The sequence below is a fragment of the Leptodactylus fuscus genome, chromosome 5 (assembly GCF_031893055.1).
Source record: "Leptodactylus fuscus isolate aLepFus1 chromosome 5, aLepFus1.hap2, whole genome shotgun sequence".
NCBI classification, from domain to species: Eukaryota; Metazoa; Chordata; class Amphibia; order Anura; family Leptodactylidae; genus Leptodactylus; species Leptodactylus fuscus.
The window spans coordinates 117533378-117559954 of record NC_134269.1 but is presented as its reverse complement, the minus strand read 5'-3'; the positions used below and the strand labels follow the sequence as shown (position 1 = coordinate 117559954).

Sequence of the window (26577 nt, the reverse complement as noted above, 5' to 3'; positions counted from 1 at the left end):
CATCCCCGTACACCTATGTATAAAAAAGTTACGGCTGTCGGAATATGGCGACTTTTAGAAAAAAAATTTTTAACACCGTTTTGGAATTTTTTTTAGGGGTCAAAATGTAAATAAAACCATATAAATTTGGTATCCCTGGAACCGTACCGAAACACAGAATATAGGGGACATGTCATTTTGGCTGCACAGTGAACGCCGTAAAACCAAAGCCCGTAAGAAAGTCGCAGAAATGCATTTTTTCTTCAAATCCACCCCATTCTGAATTTTTTTCCTGCTTCCCAGTACATTATATAGAATAATTAATGGTGGCATCATGAAGAAAAAATTGTCCCGCAAAAATTAAGACCACATATGACTCTGGGAGCGGAGAAATAAAAAAGTTATGGGGTTTAGAAGGATGGGAGTCAAAAACGAAAAACGAAAATCAAAAAATGCCATCGGCGGGAAGGGGTTAAAGGGGTTGGACACTTCCAGACCAATATTGACAAACAAATGTACAATAAAAAGATATGCTGTGCACCTGTGTCCTCATCACATGACCCTGGACCGTAAATCACATGACCATGGTCAGAGTTTTATCCTCTAGAAGTAACAGAATGAATGACAGCAAGCAGAGATCTAGAAAACCGTGAGGAATTGATACAGAAAGTATATTGGAAAATTGTATATCTTTATATTGTACATTTGTTTGTCAATATTACTCTGAAAGTGGCCAACCCCTTTAAGAAAGGCTATTCTTTTCCTACCTTTAGATGTCTTCTCTGCGTTCGGTAGAAATCCTGGTTTTCGTCTGTATGCAAATGAGTTATCTCGCTGCACTGGGGGCATCCCCAATGCTGCGAGAGACATCTACAGTGCTGCCTCCATCTTCTTCAGGAACGGCCTCTCCGCGCGTCTTCTTCCAGAGCTGGATTCAAACTTCTAGACCTTGGGCAGAGCCGACTGCACATGCCCACAGGCTACAAGAAAATGGCCGCTTACACAGCTGTTCACACTTGAGATACCACAGCTAGATGCAACCACAGTATCTAAAGTGCCCATGGGTGCTGACATCTTTAACCGATCGCAGCCCTCCAGGATGTCATCAGAGGGCGACAATCGTTTGCCATGACAACCTATTGAAAGCAACCAGGCTTGTCATTACATTAGTTCTATTACACGCTGCCATAGGTAGCGTGTCATAGAAGTAAATGGATTTTACTATACACTGCTATACATTAGTATTGCAGTGTATAGTATGAGCGATCAGACCCCCAACGGTTCAAGGTCCCTAGGCGGTCAGTAGGTTGTTGCCTGCCCTCCTGGCTGTCTTCACAACTCCTCGGAAGCTTATGGCAAGGGAGGTCCAAGAGGTGATAAAGGAGCCATATTGTCCCCCGGATCCCCTAAATGCCATGATCACTATTGATTATGGCATCCAGGATTTTAATCTGCCAGACTACGGTGGCTGGTCCCAGCCCTTGGCTGTATACTATTACGGTACTCAATGTTAACTATACACTCTCTAATACTACTGTGAAGAGCGGGAAGGAGTTAAACACCTTGTTCTTCAGCATTTAGACATGTTACTATGCATTTCACTTGTAAGTAATGGCTATAAATTTGGTGATCAAAACATCGCTGATTCAGGTCCCATAGTGGCACATCACAAATATGGAAAAAGACGAGTTAAAATAATTGTAGATGAATAAATCCCCCAAACTATTGCTTTCCTTTATAAAATGAATTGTATAAAATAAACACACAAAAAAAAAATCATTAATACAATACATATTTGGTATTGCCATCGCCATAACAACCTCTACAATTAAACGGAAACAGAATTTAACCTGCAAGGAAAAAAAACACTGGATTTTTTACATTCTTGACTTTCATATGCTATGAAATATAATCAAAAAGTCATAGGTACCCCAAAACAGTACCAATAAAAAGAACAGGTCGTCCTGAAAAAAAATAAGCCCACACCCAAATCTGTAAAACAAAAAATAAAACTGTTATGTATTTCAAAAGATGGCAAAGCAAAAATTATTGATTTCTATCCCCAAACAGGTTTTTATTCTGTGTCCGAAAAGCTCCGGTCTACAAACTTCTAGAATTTTTTTTCCCCATGTGGTGAACGATGCAGCAGGAAAAAGTCAAAAGCGCTGAACTGCAGTTTTTTTGTTGTTTTGCTTCTGATAAAGATTTTAAAGGGGCTCTATCATTGGGAAAAGTAATTTTAATTTAAGCACATACTTACATAGCCTTTAGAAAGGCTATTTCACGCCTACCTTTTGTATGTAAATTGCCTCAGTAGATTTTGAATAAGTCCGTTTTTATCCACATGTTAATTAGCTTCCACCGTGCACCAGAAGTTTCTCTGTGCACTGTCTGCTCTATGTGTAAGTACAGCAGAGATGAGTCATCAGCACAGCAGCCTCTGCTATACATACATATAGAGCAGACAGTGCACAGAGACACTTCGGTGCACAATGGAAGCTAATTAGCATGTGAATAAAAACTGACTTATTCAAAATCTACTGAGGCAATTTACATACAAAAGGTAGGTGTGAAATAGCCTTTCTAAAGGCTATGCAAGGATGTGCTTATCTAAAAATGACTTTTCCTGATTATAGAGCCCCTTTAATAAAATTGATCAAAGTAATAGACGTTCCCCAAAATGGTAACTATAACATTAATAACTGCAGTTATTGAGTCAGCAGAGTGTTGGCAACTTGTAGGCCTTATGCTCCTCTGCAACCCTGACTGTAAATAATGTGGCCTACCACTTTGTGGCAGTTGCTGTGGTTCCTGAGTGCCTCCACTTTTCAGAAATACCACTCTCAGTTGATTATGGAAAACTGAAGAAATTTCAGGAACTGACTAGTTCTACTGGGGGCATCATATTATAGTACATACATGTTATAGTACAACTCCAATTCCAAAAAAGTTGAGACCCTGTGTACAATTTAAAGAAAACAAAAATGTTATAATTTGGAAATTATCATATAAACATATTTTATTCACATTTAGAACACATAAAAGAAGATGAAAATTAGACATATTTCCATTTAATTTGAAAAGACATAACTAATTTCAAAATTGATGGTAGCCTCACATCTCAAAAAAGTTTGGACAGTGCCATGTCTACCATTGTGTAGCATCCCCTCTTCATTTTGCAGCAGTCTGGAGCTTTGCTGGGTCACTAGGAAATAGTCTTTGTGTTTCACATTTTAAAATCACTAAAGCCTATTCCGTTATAATAGACAGTTATATTAGAATAAGTCAAAGGCGTCAAACTGTAGGTGTTCTTGCTTGATCTAGATTTTTAAAATAACTTTTATTGTCCGTCCACCTTTGGATCCTACCTATTCCCATTCCAAACTAGCTACCATATATACTCAAATATAAGCCGACCCGAATATAAGGCGAGTCCCCTAATTTTACCACAAAAAACTGGGAAAATTTATTGACTCGAGTATAAGCCGAGGGGGGTAAAAGCAGCAGCAGCTGGAAAATTTAAAAAATTAAAATGGTCGGAGTTTTTGGGTGCAGTAGTTGCTGGGTGCTGGGAAAGGGGAGGGGGGGTGTTTGGTTGTCTGTCTGCCCCTTCCCTGAGCTTGAGGACTGGGTTTTTTCCCCACTTGTAAATCAGCCTGGCTGACTATAGGGTATCTGCAGTGCTCCTATTAACCTCTTCCTGACAGAACAGGAGCACTGCAGATGCCCTATATTCAGTAGACCGCGCACTTTCAGACACAGGGATACCTAATGTGTGTGTGTTTCACAGTAATTTTCTACTTTTATATGTATTCTAGGGAAAGGAGTGATTTAAAACTTTTATTTATTTTATATTATATTTTTTTAAAGCTTCTTTTTCTTTTCACTATTTTATGGGAGATTCTATACATTGCTATTGCCGCTGGTCGTTTATCTTCTTTATATATGATGTTTGTTATTTTATACCCATTCAAGTTGCTATGTTCAGATGTAATCAGATTGTGTAAATTAGTTGAAAACCCCATATTTCTACCTTTAAAACCTACTACCCATTTTCCCCATCCATACAATTTACATGTCCTATTAATTTGCAATCCATTGTTAAGTTTCCAAACTGCATTAATTTTTATAATTTTGTCCAATATTTTACCAGTATTAAATCTTATATACCTCATGCATCCTACATTTTGTGTGTTTCTATTCTGCAATTTTACCTATTCTTTGATTTATTGCAATCTTAATCGACACTGTCTATAAATGATGTTCTGCCCTATAGGACTCTCCGCTATGGTAGAGGTTGATGTTGTATGATTTCTGAGAGTTTGGCTTACCACTCATTCTCGGAGGAAGATAATCAAAAAACATCAATAGAACATGCATATCTTGCAAATTTACAAAAGAATAAAGAGAGTTTCAATTCTTAGCAGTTTTTACTTATGACTGGGGCATCTGCCCCTCTGTATAATTTACATAGGTCTACATGGACTCTTTGACAACCATGGTGTTTCTTAGCTCTTTTAGGATCTTCCCTCTTTACTTTGAGGACTGTAGGACCCAAAGAATCAGCAATGCCAATTAGCGCTGCATGGAAATTTTTTCTGAAAATTTTTAAACCTGATTACGGCTCCTTTCTCAAACATTGTTTGGCAGTTGGATGGTATGAGATCAGTTGGAGCCATGTTTGAAGCAGCAAAATATAGCAATAATCTCAGTCGTTCCTGACCCTGACATAGAAACTGATCTCTGGAGATTCTGCTCTCCAAAAGCCTAATGGCGCTCCTTGCCTTCTATGCCCTGCTTTGTGCCAAAACAGTTTTCATCTACATGTGTGGTATTTCCGGGAGGAAATGTGGGGTATATAGAGATGAGGCGCTGGGGGAACACTTGCCTCAATCTCACCATTGAAATGCTAGCAGTGTGGGATGTAGCCCCGTCCTGTTGGAACCAGATGTCTCTCAGATTAGTTGCTTCACTCAATTCTTCCAACTGAGGTTCAAAAAACTCTTCTAACATTGTCACATAATGCTCAGCGGTGAAAGTGACGGTTCCCCCATTATTCTCGAAAAAGTAAGGACCGATAATCCCAAACTGGGATACTGCACACCATACAGTCACTTTAGGGGAGTGAAGTGGCCTCTGGTGAATTTCCCTTGGGTTTTCATTAGTCCAATAGCGAAAATTCTGCTTATTAACAGCTCCACACAGGTGGAAGTGGGCCTCGTCACTGCTGAAAAATGTTGAATTTGCTGGAAATCTCTCCAACATTTCTTGGCAGCAGTTTAGACGATTTTCACGGGTCAAAGTCGAAGTCACAGGGAAACAGCTCTTGAACCACCATTATTTTGTATGGGTGAAACTGTAAATCTTCGTGCAAAATTCTCCTTAAAGATCTGCTAGACATGCCCAAAGCAACTGCATGCCTACGGGCTGAGCGCCTGGGAGACACTTCAATAGCATTTCTTACCAGGATGACATTTTGAGGTGTTCTTACTGTTCTGGGTCTTCCAATTGCCGAAAGAGTTGCTGTTGAACCAATTTTTCCCAATATCCTAGCCAAACGTCTAATTGCATTACCCCCAAGGACGTTACCCCCAACAGGAATATTGAAGTGTAGTCGGAAGGCCCTCTGCGTGGTGATAACAGAATGGCCATTTTCAAAAAACGTCCTCACAGCAAACCCACGATGCTCTCCTGTCCAAGGCATGGATGCTACTGACAACTAGACCCTCCCACTCCCACGAGGCCCAGCCCTCTTCCCACCACCACCACAGGCTGAGCGCTAGCCGGTCAAAACCGGTTAATACCTTTTGCCCCTCCCTGTATTTGATTGACAGAATAGTATAGTGTACAGAGAGACAAGTACAACTAAAACTCCAGTGTGAGGGGTATGTTTTAGCGTAAATTCCTTGAGGGGCTAGTTCCCAAAATGGGGGTCACTTTTGGGGGGTTTCAATGTTTTGGCACACTGTATATTCTCCAAATGGAAAATGGTAGCTGAAAACTTTTCAAGCAAAATTCTCTGTTTCGAGCCGTGCCGTGTGCCTGTGATAGCAGTTTGCCACCATGTATGGGGTATCGCTGTATTCAGGAGAAATGGGCATTGTGATCATTACCCATGGAGTGTAATTTTTCTACTGCATATTCGCAATATGGAGCCTTAGCCAGTGGCGTAACTAGGAATGGCGGGGCCCCGTGGCGAACTTTTGACATGGGGCCCCCCCGACACCAAAGATCTCGACTGAGTCCCTCCTACGCATTCCTGCGCGCTCTATTATGTCCCATAGTGGCCCCTGCACACAGTATTATGTCCCTTAGTGGCCCCTGCACACAGTATTATACCCAATAGTGGCCCCCTGCACACAGTATTATGTCCCTTAGTGGCCCCTACAGGACTAAATACTGTCACGTCACCCGCTGACCGCTATACCAGGACAAATTGTGGATAAAAAAAAATCTGGTCCTGTGCATTACAATTTAGTAACTCCATGTGCCTCATAGTAATAGCAGTTAACCCCATCATCTCCCTCACATTAACCCCTGTCTGCCTCACCATAAGAGTTACTGATATGTGAGAGACATGGAGGTAATAATAAAGTATCTTCATTACTATTACCCCCATATGTCTCACATATCAGTAACTCTTATGGTGAGGCAAACAGGGGTTAATGTGAGGGAGATGATGGGGTTAACTGCTATTACTATGAGGCACATGGAGTTACTAAAACACAAGTAATCCCCCCAAATGCCTGATAGTAATAAGTATAGTAACACCAGTACGTACCTGTGTATCTTCAGTTTCATTTTCCTGGAGCAGCTTCTTCCTCCAGTGCAGGACGGCAGGGATAAGCCCCGCCTCCTCCTCTCATTGGTGGGCAGAGGACAGCAGAGAAAGGGAGGGGGGAGAGAGGGGGGGAACGTCCTGCAGCGCTGACAGGAGCCAGACCTGCAGCTCCTGTGTCTCAGCCGTTGCTGCAGCTTCGGGGCCCCCTGTTGGTGGAAAGTATTCCACCAACAGGGGGCCCCGATCATTATACTCGGGGGTCCGAAAAGACCTCCGAGCATAATGATAGCAGCGGTAGCAGCTGTCACCGGGCCCCTAATGTCCCGGGCCCTGTGGCAGCTGCTACCGCTGCTATGGTGGTAGTTACGCCACTGGCCTTAGCCTCACACTACCTCACAGAAGGTTATAGAAGGAAGATGTGCGTCTTATGGCACCTATATAGTTGTACTGTGAGGCTGTACTTGTATGACAACCATGGCGATGTCCCACTTGTCACAGGTAGCCATATGTTTAGCTTTTACAGACTAGCTGCACGTAGCCTCCTAGTCTTAGGTACACACCGCTCGGCTTCTCGCACACTGGTACAAACCCATGAAGTATTTCTCACAACAAAGCCATTTCTAAGGAATGTTTGTGGCGACGTGGATGTCGCCTGACAATCATGTGCTGCGCGGCCGGCTGACAGGAAGAGACAGCTGTTACCGTTACAGGACATGTGACAGTGGGAGGGATCTGAAGGCAGAGTCCCGCCCACCATTGTGGCTTGGCCACTCCCCTGTAGCCACAACTATACTTGGCTGTCACCAGATTGGAGAGGTGTAGGCGGAAGTTGTCCCGGTGACTGTAACCTAACACCGGTAATAACGGGCTGTATTGGAATCCTCTCAGCGACTGTATACAGTGAGCTCGCCGGCGCGGTGACGTCCTAGCTACAGGGCGGAGTTGTGTGCGTAGCGCTAGGCGGCGCCCTCACTTCTCGGCTAAGGAGACTTTGCGCTTTTCCCTCCCCGGGGAGGTGTTGACCTGACGTAGTAAATGAACCGGCTGACTCAGGTAGGAAAGGAGGCCGCCAAACGCGTCCCTGTTCCGGTTTGTGCACTTGCGGCCTCGCTCATTACCTGCCTGCCTTGTGTCGTTACAGAAAATGTCCGGCCTGCAGCTTAACTTCAGTCCGCTTAAGGAGCCTCTAGGTTTCATCAAGGTGCTGGAGTGGGTGAGTACGAGGGCCTGACGTGAAGGGGAGAAGCCCCTGAGTGACTTGTATATGCAGCAGTGACCCGGCCAGTGGCGGGCGCTTTATCTGTGCACTGACATATGGGCCAGTCCTGCAGGCTGTTCATACTAGGGCTCTGTACAGCTTCAGCCGTGCAAGATGGGCGCTGGCTCCCCTGTCTTATTTGCCAAGTCTGGGTGGAGCCGCTGTCAGAGGGTCAGGAGGTGGGAATGTGCTGCACATGTGTAGTCACCGCTTACTTATAGATCATCTGCATTACCTCTAGGGCTAGTTCCACTTTATAACCCTTTCATGACTGGGCATATAGTATCTGGGATCAACTCTAGCTTCTGCTCTTGCACAGAACAGCTAGACGTTTCCAAACTCTGCATCTAATAGCTGAAGACAAACATATGTCTCCACTGATACTGACATAGGGCGATCTGCTTGTACTAGATGCATTTTATAGCTATTTCCTCAGTTAAAGGGGATCTCTGGGAGTGGGGGGAAAAAAGCATCAGCATAGCTGCACTAAGCAAGCATGTAACTTGAGGATTACAGATGAAGCAATCACACCTTGGCCCAGGAGTCTCAGGAAGTTCTATAAATGATGCATTATATTTGGGAAGCCCAGTACAGATTTTGCATTGGAGCTCATGTTATGCATCTGGTACTAGGAGTATGCTAATACAGGAAAAAATGGAAGGTGGATTTTAAGAGGACTTCCTCCTCAAATTCTTCCATTTATACCACTTGCAGGTAAGGCTTAGATGGCTGGGCCTGATCCGAGCAGCATCTCCTGCTGCAGATTCTGTGGCTGAATCAGCTGCCAAACCTGCAGTTAGATAAATGCAGGACGCTGAAATAAATAAGCAGGCTGCTCTGTCTCTGCCTCCCCATGAAAGCAATGAAAGGCAGTTTTGGGGTAGAACTTGGCACTGATTTTGAGATTTTTTTTTTTGAGGCTTTCTTCCATCATGTTTGTTTGCTTTTGTAAAGAAAGAAGTTGTATTTGTAGAAACGTTTTTATATTATAGTGAATGGGAACGGACACTATTGCCGTTCATCATATGACGGATGAGAGCAATGGACTGTATTGACAGTAGTGTGAACCCACCCAATTGCATTACTAAATTCCATTAGTTATCAACTGAATTCTGTTTTTCGTAGGAGGTATCATTGTACTCGCTTAAAGAGCTTCCGCCCTGTGTGAGAGATCAGCCTTTGAATGTAAATTGGATGGGTTCTATGCTACATGAGGCCTGTCTGGTGCTGGCACTTAAAGGGTTATTCCTATCTCCAGGATAATAATTAAAATTGTAGCTTTAAGAGCTTATGGCAGGAAATGTATCTAATGCTACACATTCAGGCTGACTGCAGTTTGGTGGGCAGTTCTCCCATTCGTTTCAATTAGAGTGCAACAGTGCATCCCTAGCTATCACTAATACTCTCATTGAAGGGCATGGGACATCCATCCAACACTAGAAACTCTGACATTCAGTAGGGGTCTGAGTGTCAAGAGCGCTGTTTCAGGTCGGTCCACAGTGCACCAACTGCCTTATCTGCATGGGAATGAATAGTTGTTTTTCTCAAAATCTACAAAAGTGGCATATATAACAGAGGTATAATATTGATCTCTGTGATGTGCTCTGTAATACAGTGTTGACAGTTGAGTATACTTGGAGGAAGTGATAAGACGCCCTTTAATATTGCCAACCTAGACATGAAAAATACACACCGAGTAGCACATCATGTAATTCAGTTTTGAATAAATTCAATTGATAGTAAGGGTTAGAGTACCTATAATTAGGAAGACACAATCTAGCTCCTGTGGTACTATTACATTACTAAGCACCATTAGGCCCAATGCACAGGACCAAGTGTGCTGTCCAAGGTGGGACCGATTTCCCCCCCCTTCCCCCAGCGTAATGCTGTAGAAGTAATATCTGAACACCTTCCATGATGCACTCACCTTTATGTGGGGCTTCCGATCCAATACGTTCCAATGACATGGATCAGGATAGGACCTGCGCTATACTCATCAATCAGAACAGGACTTCGGATGCCCTCTCAGGAGTGCTTCAACCTGCACACTTGGGTTGTGATGCCACAGGGTGTTGCAGGCTAGAGTATAGCCACAATCTAGGCTAGGGCCACTCTCGGTAATAAGAGACAGGCCTTGTTTAGTGTTTCACTTTTTCAGAAATAACATCAGCCTAGGAGCACCGTGTGGTTGCACCCTACACCATGTCTGCAACAGGGACTCTTTTTGCAAATTGACGACCATTACTATAGGTACTGAGGTACATCAGGCACCATTGTACTGGTCATGTGACTGACTCACTGCTGTTTTTTGTTTCTTCAAAAGGAACAGTAAATTATAAAAATTACAGGTCTCAATGTTCAGTTTACATTAAAAATATTGTATTCTCATGTGATATTACGTATTATATTTTTTTTCTCTGTAGTTTTTTTCAATCTTCTCATTTGCGACATGTGGTGGATACAGTGGAAGTACCAGTCTAAATCTGTCCTGTTTTGCCAATAAGACAGATAACAGAAGTATCGTAGCCACATTTTCGTATCCCTTTAGGTAAGTAATACTAGAGACTACTATTGTTTCCTTGTCCTCTGTAAGGTATGGAAAGTATAATGGTTATAGCAGACAAGAGTCCTGGGGCGAAGCCACAAGCTGTATAAGGAAGAACTCCAATATATATGCACAGAGCCTGTATGTTTTTCTGTTGGAAGTATGTATTCTCTGCTATAAGCGCAGAATCTGGTATAGCATGCTACAATATTTTTTTTATATATATATATATATATATATATATATATATATATATATATATATATATATATATATATAATTATAGAGAGAGAGAGATATGTATAGCGATACAGATATATATATTTTTTTCTTTTTTTTTTTTTTAAATACCGTAGATATAGAGATTATTTATTTGTACTGCAGATGCCTGTCCTTTGCTCATCAGATCAGAACAACGAAAATAAAACTTTCCCTTAGAAACGGATACAAATGAAAGACTCCCTATTTGTATCTGTTTTATTTGGGTTTCGCTGGTCATTACAGAGTTTAAAAATGCACCAAGTTGAAGGGCCTAGGGGGTGGCAGGAAAGGTTTAAAGGGTACCCGAGTTCTCATCAAACGTTTTAAGGTCTGTAGAGTCTTGCTTGGGCAATCTGAGTCTTCATTAGTGACTATTTGCAGCTCAAAAGAATCAAATCACTCGTTATACATAGAAAATTGTAGACTCCTCTGTTTCATACACTATAACGATGAAATCCCCATCCGTTATTACTACTACATGTGATTGTGAGAAATAAATGGCAAACGTCAAACAGCTGATAAAAGTCCAAGTGAACAAACTATAGGAGGCTCAAGGACATGGAGCTCAAAGAAAAAGATGAACACCATAACAAAGCTGCTTGTTATCTCTAGTAAATTCTCATCAGCTATAAGTCAGCTAGTTAATCCGAAGCAGTCTTACACTCTCTTAGGGAGAAGTGGCAAGCTACAGATTCCTCTCTGAGCAGTGTATAGGCAAAGAGCAGCGCTTTGTTTAAGCAGGCAGAGGCTTCTGAGAAAAGCCAGCCTGGGAATAGAGACCTGCCCCTCTACTGCCTGTGTTCCATCTTGAGCATCTTGGTTTCTAAAGATGGATTTCTAAAACACGGAGTGAACAGCATATTGGCAGGAAGGGGACACGGAGTGACAGGAATTTTAGAAGGATGCTTCAGGCAAAAAATAGCAACAATTTTAAATGAAGTACATTACGTTTTGGACCATGTCTATTAAATGAAACAAAGTTGTCTAAAAAGTTAGTGCCACTTAAAAAATCTACACATCTTTTTTGGCTTGTCTTCTAAGTTTCCTTGTCATTATTTATATTCTGAAATCTTGCTCTTTTTTTCCCACTCTGGCGACTGAGCTTCACAATAGGCTTGACTCTTCATTATCTTTAAAGATCCCCTTTTAGCAGTCATTTCATTGTAATGCTGCTGGTCATAATGGCAAGGTGACACATATATTATAAACCTGGAGGCAGGTAATATTGGGATCCATCATTTCCAATGTGATGACATGTGAGAGGTGAATGTCAGAGTTCAGCGTAAACCACATGGATCCATCCTGGCTTTTCAATGGTTCTGCCTCTGAAAATCTTCATATAACAGTAGTGTGTTGCTTTTATGTCAGCAAATAGCAGAAGTTCTAAGGAATGTTAACAGCTCCTTGTTGAATTCAGACTGTTAAGAGATCAGAGTAGTGAGCACTCCTATCTAGTTCTTTTAAAACTTTGTATAAATCATAATGTTTTACTGTCTTCTGCTAGCCAGCAAAATCATGCTGCCTATGCCATTAGTCATGGTCCATTCCCCATTTTGAAAAATAACCTAAATTTATCTTAAAATTTCAATGGTCTCCTAAATTCCACATATGCCTTCATTATATGAACTTCTGGTCCATCATAAGTCCAGATAAACATACAGAATGACTTTTTCATCTGCTGCTTTCTGTTTGAAAACACAGGCAACCAACAGACCCTATTATAGTTAGTTGGGTCAGTCAGGCTTCATATGTGTCTATTTTAACAGTCCACCTGTCTGTTGTTATGGTTCTCTGACAGACCAGAATAACGGGTAGCCTGACCCTAGTGTCACTTGGAATGTTTTTACAATTCATACGCAGACGCTTCAGCCTATGTCCTAGGGAAAGTAAAACTGTGCATACTGTTATTTAGTCCAGGACCTACACGTGCACAGTCAGACACTCTCAAGGCCAGCAGGAGATTGTCATTTATTGAAAGAGCTATGAAGTAGCACACTTCACAATGCATTGGTATGGCCTCATTTGTAATGTAATGCTTACTTCTGAGTACCTGTTTATGGAAAGGATGCCCTGTTAGAAAAAGCACAGCTTGAACATTGATAAGGGGCCTAGTGGACCGCACTTATAAGGAAAGCTAGTAAGGTCACACAACAGATTTTACCATACGACTTGCCATGCAAATTGGCTTCAGAAACATCCTGCCATCAGCAGAAAGACTTCCTACTCTCAGCTTTGTTTTACAGGACTGGCGTCCCAGGTCTGCCATACTGTCAACTCTGACACCCACTCTCTCAAGCAGGATTCCTCTCTCGCCCTTTCCTATCCATCTGCATCTTAGCTCTATACACCCCTTTCATATTCTCCCCTGTGTTGGTTTTAGTACCTTTTTACTCCCACTCCTTGCTTTATGCTTTCACACACCATGAAGGTATAGCAGTTTCTACCTTTTATATTTGCAGTGTTTTTCATTTTCTGTGTCTGTATTTTGACAGCCTTCATATTTGCCATGCTTCACTTGACCACAATATATCAATAACCACTTTCTGAAACTAAAATAAAACTAGTATGTTATTTATCGTACATGATATGCCATAAGGTACAGATGGCAAGATGCATGTTTTCTCTTCATATTGCCTCTTAAAAATAAAAAAAATAATAAAAACTGATCAGAAAGTCATATACTCACAGAAATATAAAGTCTGGTAAAGCTACTTTGCACTATGGTTCTCATAGCTTTTGCGATTTTATTTCAAAGTAGTAAAATGTTACTGCTGGTATGTATGTCCCTTTTGTAGATTTGGAGAAAATAACTTTGAAGTCTTATGTAGATTGAGCAGTCTGTGCACTGGGGGCGGATCTTCAGCTCTCAGAGGACTGGTCCTGCCGCTCGGGTCACGTGGGTGATGTCACAGCAGTGAGAGGATCAACTTCCTCTTATTACGTGGGTTGGTGCAAGGAGGAGATGGCAGGGGTCTGCGTAGCTAGAGCACTGTTCCAGGAAGCTGAAGTGCCTGTCCCAGTGCACCAACAGTCTTATGCACAAGACTTCAAAGTTGTTTTTCTCCAAATTTACTAAAGTGACATGCATAACAATGGTATGCTGTGTAACACTGTGGTGACAGTTGAATATGTTTAAGGGAGACTGTAGACTTCTTTTAAAAACACATTTGGGAATTTGAGCTTTATATGTAGCAATCACCTTTGGCTAGTACTGCAATCTTGGTAGCATATGAAAGCTGAGAACTGCCTTGAGTATGGATGTACGGGACAGTCTCTCCCTGGCAATGCTTAGTTAGAGTATTGGTAGTGTTTATTTTTATTAGGTTACTTGTATAGTGCCAACATATTGCAGAGATTGGACAGGAATAGACAATTTAAAGTTCCTAATAATATGACTATAGCCTATTTTTCAATCGTATAGCTATTTTAAGGTATCTAATGTCCTACGTTAAATGTGTACATTGTAACCAGATGCTAAAAAGTATTTATGCATGGTTTTTGTATTTTAATGTTATATTTTTCTGTTTTTATGAATGTGCCTTCAGGTTAAATAATGTCATATTCAAAGGAATTGATAAAGAATACTGTGGAAAACCATGGGAAGAATGGCGCCTTACCGGTGACTATTCCTCTTCGGCTGAGTTCTATGTTACAATTGCAGTTTTTGCCTTTCTTTATTGTATGGGGGCACTTGTCTTGTATCTTGGATTCAGACATCTTTATCAGGACTCTACAAAACTGCCATTAATTGTAAGTACTTTTTTTTTTTTTTTTTTCTAAATGATCTGCTAAAATTCTATGTGCAATTCTTATAACTTGAAGGTGATGGGAATTGTATAGTGTCTGATATATATTTTTATATATGTTAATAAATGAATGATGTGCCTCTTGGATTTATTGTTTGAAGGATTAGCCCATATGATTCTGTCAAGCACAATATTTCATTAACATTCCTAGTCCAGTTTAGACTTAGTTTTGTTTCTGTTTTGCACATCCAGGTGTTTGGTTAAAAAAAAAAAAAAAAAAAAAAAAGTAGTTTTTTTTTTTAAAACGGGTATTCCCACCCATTTGTTTCAGAGCTTGGAATATCTTTCCCTGCAGTGACCTGGAGTATAGAAACAGTTGAGCAGGCTGTCTCTCATTCCCATGAGAGTAAATAGGGCTTATGGAAACTGTGCAGCACAGTACCATTTCCATAACTCTTGTTTACTATTATGGTGGTTTCAGAAACTGGGTACAACTGCCACTCAGATTTTTTCTTGCCCCAGCCACCTCATAAAAGGCTGAGATGGGAATACCCATGTGATTACTTACCTTTGGACTCCAACCTCATATTCTGCAGTGCTTAGTCAGCTCTGTCCGAAGTAGGGCTCTCAATCTAAATTGCCTATCAGTATATCGGTATACCTTTTTTAGAGTGTGGGAGGAAACTGGAGTACCTAGAAGGAGAACATACAAACTCATTGCAGATGGATTGAAAGCTAGGACTCCAGTTCTGCAAGGCTACAGTGCTAACCCCTTCTTGGTATTAATTGCAATTTGAGACAAAATGGAATCAAAAGAGGAGATAAAGGAACACATTGCCGGGATAAGTTTCTTTGTATGAATTGTCTGTTTAGTGCTCCTTTAGGCCGGGGCCCCACTGGCCAGGAACACTGTGATTAAAAATTGTGGCGTTTTACAGTACTGGCAAAGTGGACGGGATTCATGCGAATCCCATTCCCACTTTGTGGAAAAAATCGCAGCGTGGACACACTGTGATTTCCAAAACCGCCGCGGTTTTGAAAATCGCAGCATGTCAATTATATCTACTGAAATGCTGGCGGCTTTACTATAGATATAATTGTAACAGAAAGTCCGCGGAGGAAAACTCAGTGAACTTTCTTTTGAAAGCGCTGCGGGAAGAACTGCAATGCGTTCATGCCGCGGATTTTCCTGCAGTGCTTTAGCGCTGCGTTTCTGCCCAGTGGGGCCTTAGCCTTAAAGGAGTTGTCCTACAACGGTAGTCTGCAGGACCTTTGTCTCACTCCACATTCTTGAGCACAACCAGGGATTGGTGGAGGTCAGCACTCCCATTTAGATTAATACATAGCTGAGTGCTGTACTTTGGCTGTCTGACACTATCTGTTGAAGTGAATGGGAGCACTGACCACTCAGCCTGTCTGCACTCAGGTTAAATATGGAGTGGGATGACTGTACTGTGGACTTTCCTTTGTGGGACAACCCCTTTATGTTATATGCATTGAAAAAAAAACAAAAAACTAATTGTCTACATTCTTCCTATTGCTGCATGGATTTTAAAATGAATATCAGTGGTAAGTAAGCATTGAATATATGTTATACTAGTTATTTACTCTTAAAGTGGATCTGTCAGGTAGTTACACGTTAAAAGGAGTAGGTTCCATACTGATAAACCTCTTGAAGGAGATGTGCCTCCATGCAAGTGCCATTACGTCCTCACTGTTTACATTCCAGGTCAGCTATTTTATAGTAACTGTGCAATGTAGCCTTGTCCCATTGACTTCTATGGGACAAGGCTGTGAATGTATTACATGTTTGTTTTATAGCAGGTGTGTGATGTATTCAGTGAAGGGGTCATGGCGCTAGCTCAAGTGTCATAGCCAATTTAAACGGCAGATCAGTCCCAGGTGTCTCACCCCCCCCCCCCCCCCCCACTAATCTCTTATTGATGACCTATGCCAAGGAGGTTCATCAATACCAGGGAACTGAAATACCCCTTTAAATTTTGTGACATGACCCAAAAATGTGCCAAAACCAAAAAGTATAACTGTTCTTGCACTAGTTAAATGTTCATTGTAGAAAAACCTCTTTATGCCAAAGCATAAACTTTAGGTGTCCAACATGAAGATTACAATATGACATTATATGCATTGTACTCACTGCTTTTTGTGCATGGAAAGCAAAACAACGGCCTTTTCATATTTACTCCTTCTAGTCTTCTGCAGACTACTTATTTTCCCATATGCTACAGGCTTCTCTGTTTTGTTCAGAGTGAAGTCCTTCAAATGTCCTGGGCTGTTTTTTCTTGCTGTTCTCCTGATGTCTGATGAACACTTATTTGAGATGACTTCGTATCAAACAAGTGTAATTTCAAACACTTATCCACATGAAGATAAGTGTTTGAGTGTGTCTCAACCTACTCAGGATGTGGCCCCGCGTGGTGTAAATGCTGTGGTTTGGCTGCAACAAAAACCTCAGCTTTTTACTTTCCCTGCAAGGTTGATGGTCTTCTAGGGAAATCCATCCACACATTGTAGAAAAATAAGCACAACAGATATGCTGTAATTTCCAAAATCATATCAGTTATACCTACAGAAATGCCGGCGGATTCCCTATAGGTATAATTAAAGTAGAAAATCCACAGCGACTTTTTGTGAAAAGCGCTGAGGGAAAATCTCTCTGTGTTGCAGTGGCACTTTCCTTTGCTGTAAACCTGCATATGTGTATGCATGTCTCCAATAAACATTCACAGTCAGAGCCATCATAAGTGGGTTTTCCAAAAAATGGTCATGTGTCAATAAATCATAATTACAAACCATCAAATGAAAGCAGAACAATAAATTATAGTTATAATTTTTTTTAGTGATTTTAAAATGTGATTTAAAACAATTTATAGATACAGAAAGGGAAACCCCACAATAATACGGAGGCCAGGTCCTTATAATATCATTGCACCAAAAATATCAAAGTAGCAGTAAATAGCCACAGCCAAATAATAATAATAATAAACTCCAAAAAGGTGTGTCGTAGCATAGTAAATAGTAGACAACAATCAGGGTAAATGTTAGATGGATATTGACCAAGCAATGCACCTTTTTGAGGTTCTCCATCGAAAGTGTCATCTGCCAATAAAAACAGGGTCTAAAAAGGAAAGAGGCCGCCATATGGTGCTCAGCTTGTAATGTAATACTTTGCTAATGGACATTTGGGTGCTGTAGTTTTTGAAGTGACTAGAAGAATGTTTTTGTCATCCCACATTTTTAGCCAAAACTCCTTTAACTTTGTCAACATAACTGTATGAAGCCACACAAGTGCCATTTTGCCATACTCCTAAGTGTCTAAAGAGGACATGCTGACTTTGACTTTTCTTTTAGTAAATTCTTGTTATTCCTGTGAAATAATTTTGGAGCATCCTTCCTTATAGTGATATGTTGTGGTGTCCTTCTTAAATATGTCCTGTAAATGTGACTATTTTTTTTAAATCAGATAATTTTTATTAACAAATTTTTCTTTACATAAAATCAAACAATCGACAAAACAGCAACACAACAACAATTCAATGTAAATATGGAGACACAATTCGACATTTAAAGGGGGAGGGGGAAGTCCATTAGGACCCCCTGCTAAATCTCCCGAACCTCCTTTGATTTCCATGCAAAGAATAGCACTCGGGGGATCAAGGAAACAGATAAAGTAGAAGTGAGAGATCTATTCCTAATCAGACACGGAGTGGGAAGGCCAGGTGTATCCAACTGTGCTCCTCAAATTTTTTTTCAAATTTAGTTTGGGCCTTTCTCTGTATATATACTCCCCTCTCCAGCCTAATAGTATTATTAACTCTAGATATCAATTCCACCAGAGGAGGGCTCTGGTCCAACCAATGATAAGCAATCAATTTTCATGCCTGGTATAAAACCCTAGACAACCCTATAAATTCCGGGCTTTCCACGTCCACACCCTCCCCTAAATGACCTAGGAGGCAAACTAATGGTGATTGCAGAAGTGTAATAGAATACACCCGGCCAAGCAAGGACCGTACCTGATTCCAGTAATCGGTTAACTCCCGACACTCCCACATCATATGCAGGCGATGTGTGGGGACATTTGGCATCAGAACGGATATGCATACAAGAACAGTCTCTGTGGAGTCCTATAGACCCTATGCAAGAGATAAATATGAGACAGTCTCTGCGCTTCACTAGGGGACAGTATAGGGGTCAGGGCTAACTCATCTCACCATGTTTCCTCGTCCACCACACCAACATCCCCCTCTCACCTTTCCCTAGTCTTGTCCGGGAAATCCTCCAAGTAGGCCATTAATAACTGTCGGTACAGTGCAGATATCATTCCCTTAGTAATAGATCCCATAAGAGTATTTTGCAGTGTGGGGTGTAGTCCAGCTGTCAGGGGGGTATGTATACTCTGAACATGGAAGGCATGGCGAAGCTGGAGATACTGATAAAACCACACCTGGGGTATAGAAAAATCACTCTGAAGGTCTGCAAAGGTCTTAAATATCCCGTTATCTAAGATATGACTAAGGGACAGGACACCCTTATCCCTCCACCCCTCGAAGCTTGTTAGCACAGTAAATTCAGTCAAGCGATTATTATGCCACAGAGGAGTAAATGTAGTAAAGCCACAAGTACCTAACAGTTTCTTCCCCCTATCCATACATTGTATAAGAGGGTGTAAATATGACTGTATAGATAACTGGGTGTTACCTTTTTCCTTGTCAAAGGGGTGTGGCCCCACGCAGTCTGGCATTCTTGGCTCTAATTGGACAGGGTAAGAGTTTGTAGGGCTCAGGGCTGTGCAATTTGAAAGGGGGGGGGTAAAGTTATTGACTCCAACTTCAAAATAAAATGGTTTTAAATATGATACGGTTATCAATCTTTGACTTCCTATAAAAGTAAACCTGCTACAATCACTAGTGATTTGGCCTACTGACTCCAAAGCGCTCTTAGTGGCACGTCCTCAACTGATTTGGTGATTTACTCCATAAATGTCTAGTGCAACAGTGTTGGTGTATAATTATTTCAAATAATTCTAAATCATCTTTTCTTCTAAAGCAGACAGGTCAGCAGTGCTGACAGATCCTGTTTAATATTACCTTTTATATGCAGAAAAAGAAGCAAAACCTAAATTGTGCCACTTTTATTTGACGCATTTTGTTCACTGCATTGTTCGGTATCTTTATAACAAGTGCACGTCCACTATTTTACTCTTTTGACATGTTGGGGGTTTTTTGGTTGTTTTTTTTTAGGTATTACAAAATTGTTAGTTTTTCATTAGGTTTTTTTTTGCTAACTTTATGGAACGTTTTCTTTTTTAGGACTTCATCATAACAGTTATTTTTGCCTTTTTGTGGCTTGTGAGTTCCTCTGCATGGGCTAAAGGACTGACTGATGTTAAAACCGTGACCAACCCAAGCAACATTGTTAAAATTGATCAATGCAAGGAACTAATCAATTGCTCACCTGGTTCTGAATCGCATATGGGAAGTCTAAACATTTCTGTGGTATGTATATTTAACATGTGTTAAGTTATTTTTTGATTGTCTCATATGTAAAGTTCCCAAAAAAATGTCTTGGGTGAGACAGCGATGGGTTCTGCTGAAAGACTCCCTTTAAAGATAACATCCCATGCATTTCATTTTTAATTGTATTAGTTTTGTAGATGACAAATGTATTTTATATACTTTACTATTTTTTTTTTTTTTTTTTTTTTAATCCTTATTTAATTTTTGAAAATATCTTTTGAGATTACAATATTAGAGCCATACTTTTTTTTTTTTTTTTTCTTAGTACAGCAAGGGGTGTATGTGCTTTTTGGCCAGTGAAATACTATAAACTATTACATTCTCTAGAAAGGGATGGGTTATTCCCCTACTCTTAGGTCAAGTGCATTACACATTCTCATCTCCCTGAATGTGTTATTAAAAAAGGTTAATTCATTGTCATCAATACTTAGCAAGGTATTTCCTATAGAAAGCTTGTCTATTTTGGCCAGAAGCAGAATTTTTAGTGTTTGCCTCTAATTAGAATTATATATTTATATATTGACTTTACATGAATGGTGAGTTACGTATTATTTTTTCAAATTGAACTTTTTTCTTTTTTCAGGCTTTTGGGTTCTTGAATTTGATTCTATGGGCAGGAAATGCATGGTTTGTCTATAAGGAAACAAACCTACATTCGCCACCACCAACATCCGATCCTGAACAAGGCCCACCACCTTCATCAATGTAATGGAAATAGATTTGTCCATACATAACAACTTGCCAATTTTGTCTTTATGTGCAGGTAGCCAAAAAGATGTTGATATATAAATGGGTAGATTAAAGATTTTCTACAGGGCTTGTGATATTTTTTATTTTTTTTGTTTTGCTTTTCGTGTTCTATAAAAGCCTTACAATGTGATTATACAGTACATGTCTTTATGGTGAAGCTCATCAAAGGTGCCCCCCAATATAAAATGGTAAAATAGCTACTTCTCACTGTCAGCATCTAAAATGTAATGTATTATGACACATCAGACTTCAGATTCAATAATACTCCAGCTAATGTGTATGCAGATAGTCTGATAAGTGTTCTTTCAAATGAAAGTAAATGGTAATCTGTTGCAAGCAACATTCAATATAAGATGCAAGAATGTCAAGACTCAAACTACAAAGTCACCATAAATCCCATTGCAGAAAATCTGTCAGCTTTTTTGACATTTCTATTTCATACTTCTTATCATGTAATAAGGGCCCCTTCACACAGCGTAAGTGCTCGGCTCATTCTGAGGCGTACACGCGAGCGCTTCTAAACACTTCCCATTGAAGTGAATGGGAAGTGTTTAGAAGCACTCGCGTGTACGGCTCAGAATGAGCCGAGCACTTACGCCGTGTGAAGGGGCCCTAAGAGTTCTCAAACTTTTCCTCTGTTATTCCTCATGGAATTGGTGTGTTACTACTTTTCAGTAGGATGTATCCTCACACCATCCAACTTGACACTGATTGGGTACTGAGGGACATAGAAGTTGACTGGGAATAGCCAAGGAACAGTATACTGTACATGTAGTTCTAAAAACACCATAAATACGTGTATTATAAGCATTTCCAAATAAACATGTCAGGAAAGTGAACAGGTACTCTTAAAGTTAATGTATATAAACAACCTAGTACAGCTGTAACGGCGTTGAAGATTGCATATAAAGTACTGTATGAGTTTAGAATTTGTTACATCTTGGCTCTTATTATAGACTAGTAAATCTGTCTATTACATACACTGATTGTGAGCATCAAAATTCTCTGCAGTCAATGGCTAGCTATAATGTCCTCTAATTTAGGATTTATAAAACGTTTTATCCCTATCCCTGCTTCACATGGGTCACAGAAAGGCACCAGAATGATTCCTATTACAATATGTCTGGTAAGATGTTCAGGTTGTTAGATATTATTGTGCAGCCTGTTGCTTCCATCTAATGACACATGAGACAGTGTTGTGTGTATGCATAAATAGATACTCTACCAGTTCTAATACTTTGTTGGTTCTGGCACCTGTTACTGTACATTTTGCAGGTATTTTTAGTTACATCCCTGGTATCTCCCTATGGTGTAAGGTGAATGTTCATGATTCAGTGAATGTCGGTGAAGTAGTTCTCTTGGCCAGCTTTTTTCTTTTTGCTTGAAACATGGCTGTTAAAGAACCCTACCTAGCCCATTCCCAAAGACTAAAGGGGTTTTCTAGGATCTCTCAAATGACCTATCCTTAGGTTATCCGTTAAAGATCAGAGTGGGTCAGATACATGGGACCCCTGCAGATCATCTGTTGGAAGCAACAGCTTTGTTCCTGAGCACAGTAGGTCATCTGACCTGTTTGGAGCTCTGTCACTTTTGAGTGAATGGAGCTTGATGGCAATACCAAGCACAGTTGCTATACAGTGTAGTACAGTGCTGTTTTTTTTTTTTTTTTTTTGTTTTTTGTTTTTTTTTATGAGGCCTTAGTGTTCATATAAATGCTGCGGCTTCTTCAGACTACTCCTTGGCCCCCTACCATTCTTCAGCTGATGATGATTCATTGATAAGTCCAGGAAAAACCCTTTAAAGTACAACGTTCTTCAAACAACACTAAGAATTTTGACAGCCTTAATGTAAATAGCTGAATTTATATAAACTTTGCATTGATGTACTGTACTAAGAGATTACCAAACTGCTGTAATATTACTTTCTGTAATAAGATGTTCTGCAATAACTTTGAGCACATGCTTTTTTTATTCACACTTTTGAACTATTTTTATTTTGCTTTAAAGCCTACAATGCCTTCTTTGTACTTCTGTAAAACCTGTTTATTAGACTAATGAAAGTTTATTCCAGTTTAAGCACATAGATGATATTTATTGTATAATGAAGAGTTACACACTCACTTGTCATTCAATAGACTATTCCTTATTTATTTTCAGTGGGTAAGTCTGTTCTGATCATGTGATGGACACAAACTTGATTCATTACACTTACTGTACAGTTATCGAGCTGTGTCCTGCAATGAGTCATGTACCTGAGTGTCCATCACAGGACGAGGACCGCTTTTATATCCACTAAAATTAAACAATGAAGCTGAGATCTTGAAAACACAAAGAATTGCGAAAGAAAACATATTGGGAAATGCATAACTTTTAGTTATACAATGGATATTCTTTATTTGTGAAAAACATTGTTGTACTCCTTTTAATGTAGGTGCATTAAATTCAGTTTTTGTGATTTAAGATACACATGTTATGCATCTGCCATCTTTTTTTGTTTTATTTCTGTTGCAACACTGTTAAATTGTGTATGGGTTACTCCAGTTACTTTCCTTGTGTTATCTATACAGTGAAATTAAAAAAAAAAAAAAAAAAAAAAATTGAATACTTGTTGTTTTTGTATTCATGATATATCATTTTAGTTGAACCTTTTGGCTGCCATGGATGTATGTCAAATGTCCTTACAGAGTGGTACTTCAGTAGTCAAGGACTTACCATATGTGATATTTTCAACCAATGCTACAGATCCTGAGTAATAAGCAGTTGAAGTAAAAGCTGCAAAACCCTTTTAGATCTTACTATGACTTTTGTAACTATATAACTGATATAACTCTGGATCTATAGCATCTAGAATCATGATCCACCATCATTTTAATCATGAGATCATCATGGCTCTAGCTATTATTTATTTTAAATTGTTCTCTCCTGTCTCAGTCAGCACCTCTAGACGGAGGGAGGGAAGGAAGAGGTTTATGAGTTGAGAAGAAAAGATCTTTGTGTATATCAACTTTCTGTTCTGACACACATAGGGTTTTTTGTCCTTTTTCAGAAAGGAACTTGCTAATATAATGACCTCTGAGCCTATTCAGGATGAACCAGATGTTTACAAGCATTCAAATCAGAGACAAAAGAGTTGCAAAGTTGCATGAAGGTAGTTGCCTGTATTAACCCTTTTCCAGCATCTACTGTACTGTTACCGTGGATGTTGGTTCTTTAAACATGGTGGCTACTTAGGAATGGAGTAGTCACTATAGCTGCCGAAAGCAGTGTCCGCGATCAGAGCCTGCTCTCATTGCAGGTATAAACCCTTAAGATGTCTGTCAAATCTAACGGTGCATGGGCATCGCCATTCTACCTACGACTGCCGTGACCTGGAGCCGAAGACCTGTTACCTAGCCAGCCAGCAGCCTGTTGAAGAACAACAAACACTTGTGGATGTTTGTAAGCAAAATTGGCAAGTCATTACCACCCCCATTGCACTTCCACGTTGGTTTGCATATTCACAAAAAGATGAGTAAATGACTGTAAAGGTAATTTTCTATTCCTATTAAAGGGGTTGTCCCATGAAAAGCATCCTATCTATACTGCTAGTTTATGTGGATTTAAGACTTTTCCTAAATACATTGCTTTATCAAAACTGCTTTGTTTGGCCGCTATCTTAATTTATTCACTTCATTGTTTACCCTCAGTTTCTGTGATCACTGGGCTTATCTGCTCAGTTCCAAGTGACATAGCTCCCTGCTCTCAGGGGGGGAGGGAGGGGCTGAGTGCTCAGCAGCAGCTCTGAGCTGTGTATGTATGACAAATAATGGAGCTCCTCAGATAGGGGAGGTGAGAGCTCCAGCATTTCTGATTCTGGTTTAATTGAATTTAGCTGATAAGGGCTGAGATAAGGAGTCCGTTACCTCTGTATGTAATGCAAGCTGACTCAAATCCAGTTCTGCTACATCAGCTTCATACTGTGGTAATGCATTTACAACCAATCCCCCATTACTGACTTGCAAACATAGCAGAGCCAGTGGATCCCTGCCCACCAATGTGCCGAGAAAACCAGGAAGTGAACAGAGCACAGCCCGCAGGTTGGTGAACAAGCGTTATGGGAATACCCCTTTAAAGCCCAACAGAGCACTATTGCTGATTTGGGAGGCATTTTGTACCTGACAGACTCCCTTTTAAGGCCAAAACTTGCTGTATTCTCACAGGATTATTGTAAACATAAGAAGCACAGGTTACACTGAAGAATTAGAAAGTTATTAACCTGCTTTCACATAGGCATATTTTGCGTCAGTATTAAACATGATTTCTGGCCTAATATAAGTGCATTTTAGTTGCATCTACCTTTTGACCATTTTTTTAGATAAGTGACAAGGGTGGGGGTGGCTTAAGATGCAGTAATATGTGCTCCAACTAATAGGTAGTATAAACTTCAGACTAGACTACCTAAAGTTATACAAGATTTATCATTCATCATAAGCCATTGTGATAGACCAGCCATATTTTTGGTGTAAGTATACTTTTATTTACAAAAATCAGTGAAGCTTCATGTTCACCTTGTTCCATCTAACCCAACTCCTGTATGTGAGTGCTGTCATGTTTTTATAAAAGGATGAAATAAAAAGTTAAGTTTTATAACTACTGGTCGGTGAGTGCCCGGTTTTTCTACGATTTTTTTGCGTTTTTGGACTTTGAAATACTTTGTAACAGAGAGCACCGCACTTCACCAGTTATGTGGGGCATAATGAGACCCAATTGATACTCCCCAGAATATAGACCTGAATTGAGAAAAGCGCCATATCGCCAAGAATTTGCCGTAATATTTTTTGATATTGGCTTAATTTGTTAAAGGTGGTGCTGCTGTTCTGTGTTTTTTTTTTTGTTTTTTTTTCTTTTGCATACTTTTATTTACTTCGACAATATTATGAAGTTGTTTATATTATTCATTCAGTCATTTGTTAGGAAAAAGACTGGATACTAATTCTTCATAGCCCAGCTGTGATATGACAAAGAACATTCTCTGTTTAAGGCGCTGTCCCCTTCTCCTCTTTGACTGAACATATTTGATCAGCAGCAGAAGGATGTAAATACAGTGAAGAAACAAGCGGGTCTAAATGACCATTAAGCATTAAGCACAGAGGTGAGAGAGAGACATGTAAGTTCCCAAGGCCAACACTCCAAGAAAATTCCTACTCTACTTCCACAGGCAGGTCTCCTATAACCAGACTGTTGGGGTAAAGTAGTGCCTAATGACCTTGGGTTATGGGATTGATAGAAGTGCAATAAAATTCACACAGGTGATAAAAAGATGATGAAATATATATTGTCCAAAATAGTCTGACTGGAGCTTCTGTTAGTTTACATCTGAAGAATATACTTAAATCCCTCAGCCGCGATTTATGGCAACGCCATTGAGCTACGATAGGCATCGGGATCTATTTCACCAAAAAGTGTTTTGGCTGGGCCTTTTGGGAAATAGATGTTTGACCGTGGTGACAATGGTCATGTCCCAGACTTTGCTGCACAAATAAACTGGTAAAGTCCTGTGTTCTGTGGCCAAGATCGCTAGCAGTTTGTGGAGTCATAGATGATAATGTGGCGGGCATTAGGTAGTGTTATAGAAAAGTGCCATAGTTGCAGGTGCACTTCCTGAAATAAAGCCCTATATATGCTAAAGCCTTCTAGATCACAGATGGAGTGAGGGCTAGGTTGCCCAACTCCCATTCTGCT

At 40.2% G+C, this 26577-nt stretch overlaps 1 protein-coding gene across 1 annotated transcript; it reads left to right on the top strand.

Moving 5' to 3' along the window:
* The first annotated feature begins 7401 nt into the window (after positions 1–7401).
* Positions 7402–23435, top strand: SYPL1 (synaptophysin like 1). Its single transcript, XM_075274135.1, has 6 exons — positions 7402–7813; positions 7902–7973; positions 10442–10566; positions 14370–14574; positions 19901–20086; positions 20691–23435. Exons 1-6 carry the CDS (start codon positions 7796–7798, stop codon positions 20814–20816), a joined length of 732 nt encoding a protein of 243 aa, XP_075130236.1. The 5' UTR covers positions 7402–7795; the 3' UTR covers positions 20817–23435.
* The last annotated feature ends 3142 nt before the right edge of the window (positions 23436–26577 follow it).

Bases quoted from the DNA above. Each gene is read 5' to 3' on its own strand.
- SYPL1 (XM_075274135.1), top strand. The intron at 7,974-10,441 runs GTGAGTACGAGG...TTTTCTCTGTAG, and splicing joins TCATCAAGGTGCTGGAGTGG to TTTTTTTCAATCTTCTCATT. The intron at 14,575-19,900 runs GTAAGTACTTTT...TTTCTTTTTTAG, and splicing joins CTACAAAACTGCCATTAATT to GACTTCATCATAACAGTTAT.